At 42.0% G+C, this 10,413-nt stretch overlaps 1 protein-coding gene across 1 annotated transcript; it reads right to left on the bottom strand. All coding sequences in view use genetic code 11, as the record gives it.

The window, feature by feature from the left end:
• Positions 1-3,025: 3,025 nt before the first annotated feature.
• Positions 3,026-9,843, bottom strand: EGR_00486 (hypothetical protein; the record flags this gene model as incomplete). Its single annotated transcript, XM_024489735.1, has 2 exons — positions 3,026-3,171; positions 9,759-9,843. The coding sequence occupies 2 exons, from the start codon at positions 9,841-9,843 to the stop codon at positions 3,026-3,028; spliced, it is 231 nt and encodes a 76-aa protein (XP_024355732.1).
• Between the last annotated feature and the right edge of the window lie 570 nt (positions 9,844-10,413).

Raw genomic sequence — 10,413 nt, 5'->3', positions numbered from 1 at the left:
GCTATTCAGTCAGTCAGTGATTAGGAGGTTATTCAGCAGACGCCATTGCCTTCTCAATCCTCCTCCTCCGCCTTCTTGTCTTTAGCCCACCCCGTCTGACAGCCCATTCTTAAAACGCGTGCGCGCAGGCGCTATTTCCATCTTTCCCTATATTTTCTCTGGCCAATATATCTGATCAAGTGATTCCAGACAGTGACATCTCTCCCGACCCAGTTAATTAATGTCTCCATCCCCTACCCCCGCTCTCTCTCTTTACTATAACGAAATCGGTTTTTTCTTCCCTCTTTATCATTATCTTCCTCTTTAGTAACAGAGTCGGAGACAGACTGGGATGCCTAAGCAGAAATGCTAACTGCATGGTTGCCAAAGCAGCATCAGGAGCAGTGGCAATAGTATTAACCTTTTCCTAATGGACCTTTCAAATTGCAAATGGGTAAGTAAGAAGTATTCATTTTCCATAAGAACTAATTTTTTTAAATTAACGCCTAGATCGGTTGTAAATCCACGATGCAGGACCGGAGAGAGCTCTACGCATCAAAAAGGCAGCCGCTGTGTGATCAACTATTTGGAGGATTCTGCTTTAGTGCCTATTATCCCGAAAATCATCTACTCATGGAAGGTATACGAAATAGAATAAGTCGTGGATAGCGCATGAATAATGACGTTTCCACGCCACTATAATGGAACAACAGCAAATCACATTAACGGCGGTAGGTTCACAGTGATCATCGCAAGGCTCCCTCTCCTTCCCTTTACAAAAATTAAGACAAACTGAGACTTTTGGGTTGGAGTAATAGAATTGCATTGACAAAACAGCCGCGGTGGTAGACTCACCTCGATAGGTCTTCGTTAAATGCAAAGGTAAATGTTGCCAAGCTTCCGACTTTCTGAAGTTTTAGGACTGAAAGCCAATATCTTAAGCGTTCCATTTCTAATATTTACTTTACTTTGACGGTGTGCCAATGTCACTATTTCAACACATTAGCGCAACACCATGAATAGGCCTAAACATCAACAGGTGGAATGTTTGGTTTCCGAGAGGGTGCGTGCTAACGAACTGACAGTTTGTCGGTAGTTTATGGCAGACGACTGTTTTGGTGAAAACAGAATTGCATACTATTTGCAAAGCTTTGTTTATTTTCTAACCGGCCTCATTTAAAATAAATGTACGACGTAGAGCAGCCTGTTAGAAGAGCTGAAACCGCAGCCAGTATTTGGAAGAATAGGGTGAGCAGAAAGACATTACCCCCTTATTGTAATGCCATAACATCAAGTTATACTAACACATGGGCATTCACGACAGTGACACACTGAGATATCTAGACAGAACTGACAAGAGCTTTTTTGTTAAAGCAGTGGTGTGAGTAGACCCATCCAAGTAGTGCCTTCAAACCCTGAAGTCTTCGGCTTCCTTAGTCATGAGGCTTGAGGGAAGTACAAAAGGCTCAACGGCATATTTGGCCGGTTAGGGTGTGGACACTAATGAAATCCCAGTTAATCACTGAGCTGGGGAGATCAATCCTAACAGGTCTGCTCTTAAAAACAAGCTGAGAGAAATATAAAAATATCCACTGTAGTAAAAGTGGCTGTATCATGCAGCACTCCTGAACCGGAAGCAAGGTTTCGCACAGTTGCTACTTCTTCAAGCCAGTAAGCTGAACTGTTACCACTGCTAGAGGTAGGTGGAATAAAGTAGTTCAAAACAAATTTTCCCTGATCAGAGGGTATACAAATTTGACTGTATCGAGGTGGGATGCAACGATAGACTTCTGTCGAATGTCATCATCATTAGATTAACTAAAGATTGGGGAGGAAAATAAATGGTGGTAGCTGAGCGATGAGATACATGAATGGTTTGTTTGGACCTTATTATACTTGACCAGTAGAGCGCGATGTATAAATTACTATAACGACCGATCCAAATGGATGGAATGATTGGAGATGGTTCGAGTGCGTCAGATGGTCGAGTCTGCCCTACTACCAGACTCCTCACTACCAACGCTATTCAACGCGGATACAGGGCTGAAAGTGAAAGCCACTTCACTTTCAGACACGTCGGTCACTGTCCCTTTTACGGTCCCCAAGCCGTTGAAAATATACCTTGATATTTCCAAAAATTAACATTTTGGCTTAACAGTAAGGTCTTGAATCTTGCTTGGGTGTTCACTCTTAGGCACCTTCAATCTGATGCAGCGCTTTTGGTTTGACTTCAGTACTGATGGTGATGAATTGCATTTGTTGGATTTTTATAGCTCTTAAAATGAGTAGGTAGGGCTCTCTGATCCAAGAAAGGGATTTATCACGAAGTAGGTATGAACAGACGACAGAGTTTCCCGCGGTTGCGACTCTAACAACAAAAGGTTCCTTCGAAATAGTTGGTTAAAGTGGTTGAAATGGATATTGACCATTGACGTAGTTGAGATAAGAGCTACAGAAGAATTTTTTTTGGAATCGGAAGCGGTCCTCATCTATTGCTGTGTCATAACGGCAAACCACATTAATGTAATGTGTCACGAAAAAGTGGTGGGCTCATCTCGGACAATGCAATACTCTAGCAAAAAGGCGATTTGGTACGAGCTGTCAAAACCGCGTGTCTATCTAGTCCTGAGATCTGGTCGATCACTTACAATAATCAAGTGCCTACTACGACCAGCGCAACTTGTCCAAGTGACAGAAATTGACTTTATTAAGATCTGTTTCCATTCTCCCGCCAAATAAACACTCGATTTTAAATTCGTAACTGACAGATTAATTAGGCTCCTCTCGCTGACATTTTTCGGGTTGTTTACTCCTCCTTTTAATTACCACAAATCGCACTTGTTTAATTAATTAAGGGCTCACTTACGTGTCCATGCTCGATTCTGCTTCATTTTATTTCATCGCATTGAGACGCAATCGGACACAGCTTGGACTAGCCAGATCACGTCCTCTGATAAGAGGCCGTCAGCCAAATGACCGGTTGACTCAACACAATTGTGGAGGGCAATGCATTGAATCGACACAATTTTTCTTGTGAAAACAGACTCTACTGTGACTCAGAGGTGGTGTACTGGTGTGGCGACGATGATGGTGACACCGGCGACGGACCAGGGTGGGTAAATGCGGAGTGAGAGGCACCCAACAAATTTTCACCCGCGATTAGATCGCTACGACTTTTGGGACTCTCCGTACCTGTATAAGAGAAACAAAGGGTAAACCGCGGCCCACTTCACTACTTGTGTCTCCTGCTCACTAGCTGAGCTGTCTAAATGCTATGGCTATGCCATTATGCATTATACTACTTAATATGTCAGGGTAATACCTGCCTTTAGTGGGTTTTGGTCATAACAATGCACGGAATTCACATAATGTTACATGTGTGGTTAGTTATGCTGTAGGAAATAGTTCTTTGTGGGAAGCGAGAATCCAAGCACTAGATTTCAGTAATTAGCTTCTACCATTCATGAAATGGGCAAGGTGATTTTCTAGAAGTTGTTTGAATTTCAAGCACTTTCCAGTATATTGACAAACTTAGGCTAGACTGGAGAACAGTATTAAATTAAGCACAAAAAGTAGCACAGAAATGGACAGTGGATAGTGTTTCAGGTGGTATGGATTAGTAGAACGAGTTTCACGAACTTAAAGGGAACACAATTTGAAAATCCCCTATTATTACACAAAATCTTGGAGTTTTCTGTGTTAATGGAGGTGCATTCTTGCTTTACTACCTTTGATTCAAAAGCATTTTCTAATCTATTATCTACAACTAAATATTTTTTGACTGAATCACAGAAAAATGGGAGTTTAGACTCAAAGAAGAAATGTGCAAGCCGTGGTGAAAGGGCGACCGGGGCCTCCACTACAAGAAGTCTGGTCTCAAGACAGCCTCTATCAGGCAACTGTCTTTTGTTTTCAACATCAAAATCACAATTCTCCTCCCATTGGTAATCAGTAAAAGGCAGTTTCTCCCACAAATTGGTAGTATTAACTATAACAAAATCATGTAGGAATAATTCAATCAACAGTGACTGCCCATTTGGAGTCATCGCTTCAAAATATCCAGGAATTCTTTCCTTTTCCGTAAAAGTCAAGCTACTTGATTTGCTTTCCAGTCATTGTTAGTCAATTCGCGCGATATACGACACTAGTCACCCTCAAATTGCCCATCATCGTGGCAAATGGATTCCAGTCCTATATTTTACACTAGCAAACGAGCTACCAAGAGTAGATTTTCAATAGAAGAAAAGTGAGCAGCCAGTACACAATTTATATCCATGCCAGAAACGAATTTACAGGAATAAACATCGGCCAAAGTACAGGATGGTTCTACGCACTACACCTATCCAGTAAATGGCACAATGGCCACTTAAAGTTTGATACATTAGAAGAGGCCCGAAGAACGCATCAGCACAGCCTTCACTGAAGGGGTCGTAATTAGAAAGAGACAAGTATGGTGAGTAAGTTCCACGTATGAAAAGAAATACTTATGCAATCGCATATATATAATCATGTATTTTCCCAAAGCAATAAAGTAACACTTTTCCTTTCACTCCTCATCAGTAAATGATATACTCTCCATTATTCCCTCCTAATGAATACACTTTAAATAAAATGACGATAGTTCTAAAAAGTGTAGACTCGAAGTAAACACAAGGACAAAACTTTCCAAGTGGGTGGTAATCCAGAGATGAAAGATTTCTGGAAAGAACCTCTTAGGTCAAGGGATATTTTACCTCTAAGTGAAAAATGTTTCTGTGCAACAGCGGAATTGTGTGTAGCCTTTATGTTGCCTGCATCAGCGGTTTTACCCGACCAGGTTTGAATAAACTAACTCCTAGTGACTCTACATCACTTGGATCTGCCTCATCGAAACACTCGGAGTTCTCGCAAACTTCCCGCTATTTACGATGGCTAAAGCTCATTTGATTTGTGCATGAAAATTAACTCAAATAAGTTTGCATAATTTATTTACGGTTTGTACTGACATTCCATCATTTTAATGAACAAATACAAAATCAACAGTTAAAGATTTATATCCATTAGGATGAGTTAAAGAAAATGTGTGTTTAGGCATAATGAAGGCATTCTTTTTCACACGCATTACTGCAACTAGTTACTTAATCAATTCGATTGATAGTTTACTACTGTCCATCTCATCTGAGACTTGAGAGAAGATTGCAGGGCACCGCACTTCGGTGGAGTGTCTCAGCTACAAAGAGATTGATAATGAAGCGTTGTCATGGCTTCTTAAAGTATAGATGGCTAACTATGCCTCAGATGGTTCCAAAATTTGAGGATAATACCTCATGCAAATACGCCTTTCAAAGTCAATCACTGCCTCAATATCTTTGTTGTTGTTTGCTGCCACTTCAAAGCCCGTTCTGTTACATGTGGTTATCCAGTTTTGCAGCAATAAAACTGCATTATTCCTTTTACCATTTATTACTAAAACGCCTTTTTACTTCTCTTATAGTGCGCGAATTTCGGACAAATCTGTGAGATTTAAAACACATCTGAGAATGTCGAGTCAAATAAGCAATGCGCGATTGACGAGGTGTCGCCTCTACCATTCGAGATCTATGGTATGGCATTGTGGCATTGTGATGTTTCCATAGGTGAAAGGTATTTCCTCTAATCTGTCACGCGGAAGAAGGAAGTTGGCCCAACTCTTCCCAAGCTAATGTGTCTCCTTGTTCTGATCTAACCCATCGAAATATTCATGAAGGTATATTTTTAAGGTTAATAATTGCGATACTTAAGGTGATCAAGTTATATTTTAAATTACTTGCAAATTAGTCATCCAATATTCCCATAAAGTGTTAAAACCACTTTTAAGAACCCAGTGCTGATACAATGTGTAGATTTCAATAACAATTGTGAATAAAATTTCTCCAGTGTTCTTGTGTTCGGGACGTCTCTTCACTGAAAACGCAAATAGGAGGAAGCCACTGTGCTGAGACACTAGAATTGAGTCTGTCCAGAAACGTTCCGTAATACTGGAGCGAACCTCTAGACACGAGGTTCCAGTGGTGGGCCTCCAGTATTAGCACAAAAACACAAGCCGACCGTTTTGACATTTAAGGAAGTACGATGCATTGTTCTTGCCTTCCTATGGAAGAAAGAAATTGCATTTCTCTAAGAAGAATAGGTAGAAAACCGAAAGGAAAAGATGGAGGGAATACGTCCTACGTCCGAATAGGAGTAATTACGCCAGAGTAAATTGGACACTATCACAAAGCCTACAAGTGTTGTGTGTGGCTGTGTACATTTCCATAACAACTAAACTGCCTTCTTCCTTTCTTTTTGCCTTTGTTCCTCAACACTGAATATGTTTCAGTCGGATTGACGGGTGATTGGGAAGTCGGATTCGGGAAATAGGGAAAAGCAACATTCTCGCAGAGACAGTCTGCCTAAAGGGAAACACGAATCGCGTGATGCCTTTATTTTCGTTACATGCTACCGGGAGTTTACTAAAAACCTAAAACGTACATTTTCCTTTTCCTTTATATCCATAAACTGACACTTCCTTATCTTTTTTTACCGTAAACTCTCGAAAGATATTTTTTAACCTTGCCACCTTTCACCATGTTTCTTCTGTCGAAGAGAAATTCAACTCATCTACTAGCTCAAATAGAAAGATTAGCATGTCTCTCTCCATGATTAGAACGAAAATTTGTTGGCACACTGAATGCGGAACTTCAAGCTATCGTCCGCGTTTGCTAGCAGTCCCAGTGACAAATTCCACTGGATTTATGCAAGCTCAAGGCCAAAATAAAACCGAAAAGTTTCTTTAGGAGGATAATAATGCATCCTCTTACAAGCATTTAAGTGCCCAAATACCTCATTTAATATCCATCATCCTAAACAACACTTGGAAGAGGAAGACACGCAACTTTGATTAAACGGGGCATTCCATTCACAGATAAAGGTACTGACACCCCCCGTTTCCCCTTCTCGATGTACATATGGTAAATCAAATGGCTAAATATCGCATTTGCATTATAATTGTTAACAAGGATGATAACCGAACAGTCCATTGTCGTTTCGCGTTTAGGGTGGTTGAGTGTTGCGTCCGAATCAGACACTGGCCTAGGCGCGCTTTGGATGTGCGAGACTGCACACATCCTTCCCCTTCCGCTCATTTTGCCATCTATCAACAAGCCGGCTCCTCTACTTCGTTGCCTAATGGAAACTATACTTCAGTCAAATCGACAAGGAGCTGAGACCACTGAGACTCTGCTATCAAGCGTCAACAACGTCTAAGAGGGAAATGGCAGTCAATGGAGGGATGAAATGGATAAAGGCTAATGTGTAGTGTGCAACTTAGGGAATAATTTGAGACCAGTTTCTACTGTATACGACTCTAAGCTCTCCACCTGTGGAGAAATAACTATTTTACAGTTTACTACAAGTACGTCTCCTTTAGTTGTAGCTTTCAGGTGATGATAAACTTTGACCATGTTTTAAAAATCATTGAAGAGGAAGCGCAATCCTGATTTGTCATTTCAAAATGGTTGAAAAAATACACACCTTTATTAAGGAAGCGCTAATTAATGATGGTGTTCAGAAAAGTTTTCGTTTATTTATCTATAAACATTGATAAATATGTGTGTTTTATTTACAGTCTGTCCCGAAAATCGACGGATAGAGATCACATTCGCATCCCTATTCGACTGGTGCCTCTTTTTCAGCTGAATACCAGACAGTGGTCATGTTCATTCAACTCATCCAACTCGTGAGAGAAGGTACTGATTACCTCGGTTGACGAATGAAGTTACCGTGCTTCCTTTTTGTGCCTCCTCAGGACAGAGGTAAAGTAGTGCACCTCAAATGACCAAATATTCATTTGCCAAATACACAAACAAACGGAATTTGCGTAGCACTGCATCATCTAATATTGCTTTACTGCCCTCTGACTAGCGATACCTCACAGATAGGGTGGCCTAAATAACAAGAGGCATTGATGGCAATTGGTGATGAATAAGGAGGAAGAAAAGAAGGAGGGTAGGGAGGTGGTGGCCTTTTAATGGGGAGAAAGGAAGAGAAGAAGCCTAGTCCCGATTAATCTCGACGTAGGTTGTCGATCTGACACTGCCTCATCAATTAACGCTATTTGTGGGAGGGCTGGCTGGCTGGCTTGGTTGCTGCTGCCATCACAGGGGGTAATAATGGGGCCTACCTCGCCACTCCCCAGGGTGTTTGGTCTTCATCCCACTTCATTAGCTCAGTGGAAAGACAAACTGGAGAGTGAGGAGGGAGGGGCGAGGGACGTGACTATGCTGCTGCTGTGTTGCGTATGAGATGGTGATTCTGATGCTAATGCTGCAAATGCTGTCTGTCAGTCGACTGTTGTATTAGAAAATCATGATGGCAGACAGCCTGTCATGATTGACAGCTTGCCTCTAAGCGCATTAAGATGGAAGAAAAAGACGTATGTTATGGAAGTTAGTGCAGAGAGAGCCCACCCTGCGGCATTCCTACTAAACGTGGCCGACTTGCATCACTTTTATCAAAGGAGTTGGTTGATTTTCAGAGGAATGGGAATTAAGCGTTTGGTTGGTTGGCGGTTCACTAGAAATCGGTCTTCTGACGTTTGTGCATGGTTAAGTAGGTTGATAACAACTAAGATTGCGATAATTACTTATTCTCCGTCCCATTCTGTCTGATGATTGATTATTTTAATTTTCTTCCATGTCTCAGTCAGAGATGCTCATCACTGTCAAGTGTAGTGAACAGTGGTATTATCAACGATTCAATGCCCCATAAAGACAAATTGGATAAGTCTTCAGTAAGTGGAAGGTCATTTACACAAATCGGGATAGCGGATCTAACAGCCAGACGTCACAACGGGTCAGGCGACTATGTTGACGGGGCTTTGTTCTGTCTAATCAAACGGGAGAAAAATATATTGATAAGTAAGTGAATTGCGACCTACTTCTACGGCATCCGTGCCACAGATGTAAAGACATGGAGCCTCTTTCTCCACAACGCAGCTAGTAGCAATGATGGCGGTGGAAAAACAAAGATTTTCCTTTCCTCATTTGCGTGGAATTGAGTTCTGCCACCTTTGTGAGACGAGAGGCTTTTACTCGCACCCGCAAAAATGTACAGGCAGAGATTGTTATTGTTATCTTTCTAGGTACATACATGGGGCTCACACAGAGAGACTCACACATTGCTCGGTATTACAGTGGACACAGGCACTGCCTCTGGGGCCGCTGACACACTCACACATACACACGTGAATCAGCACATAGCCGAGGTGAGGATTTGAGGCGTTTTGAGGAGATGCGAGTGCGCTTGTAGGAGCTGGGAATCGCTTAATGCTGGGTTACTGGGGGTGGGGGAGGGTGGGGAGTTTTAATTTGGAAATTAATCTTAGGATACCTAAGCTGTCTGAGTTGGGCATTTAATGACTTTTGCAAGGCGTCAGTTATTTAAAAGTTGGCATTCCACTCGCACAGGACTAAAAATAACTACCAAAGGAAGTGTGTGCCAAAGGATTCGAGTGTGATCAAAGGGCAAGGGTCATTCAATAAAACGGTTATCGGAGTATATTCCTGTCCCAATAAATCTTTTAAAATGAAAAATCATGTGGTTTCTGCCTTAGGTGGGCTTTATTAAAAGCAAATGTAACAAGTGAATGGGAGTGTGCAAGGATTTCAAGTTGGGCGAGCTAAGCCATCAAGCATAAGCATAACACGATCATTAATTCTCAGAGGTTTGAAAGCAAAACTTCTACTCACGTAAAATTGGCTATTTTTTAAGAAATGTATTACCGTTTGAGGATTTGACGTGTGCGTTTTCGTATGCGTGTGGCTCGATACCATCGACCTCGATGACCACCTCGACGCAACGTGGCATACGACAACCTCGTTGTCTCTTCAGGTGGACTTCATGCATAGTTGCAATAATTTATAACTTCTCGTGACACTTTAATTGTTTGTTTAACTCTCGGTTTTTTTGGGCTCCGTGACTTTGTCTCCATCGGACGATCTGGCCTCCGGGCCACGCCGGCTATTCCTAGGTCCCCCTTTGCGTCGGCAATAAATATTTTGCCATAGTGTTCCACCTCCTTTTGCCTTCAGAAAAGCCTCTGGGCGTTATATTGGTGACATGGGAAGCAAATGTGATCCTAAAGGACACCTCTGATTTCCATGCCTGATTGCTAGGCCTCAAAGTGACGGAAGAAGGGCATACGCTGCGGACGGGGAAAGTTTTGGCGACTGGTAACGGAAGGGCTGAAAGTGGGATCTACCTTCGACAACAGCAGAAGCGACACTGGCCGTGGCCGTGAACCATCTGAAAGTGTTTGTTACGAAGCTGTCCACAGTCCAAGCATGAAGTGAACAACCGATACCTCCTCCACCTTTCTACTACCTGTGTAGAACCCAGATAGATATGAATGGGCAGTTCTGGAATTAGAACAACGTG

This window comes from Echinococcus granulosus, assembly GCF_000524195.1.
Source record: "Echinococcus granulosus chromosome Unknown EG_S00002, whole genome shotgun sequence".
Lineage (NCBI taxonomy): Eukaryota > Metazoa > Platyhelminthes > Cestoda > Cyclophyllidea > Taeniidae > Echinococcus > Echinococcus granulosus.
This window is presented reverse-complemented; position numbering and strand designations above follow the sequence as displayed.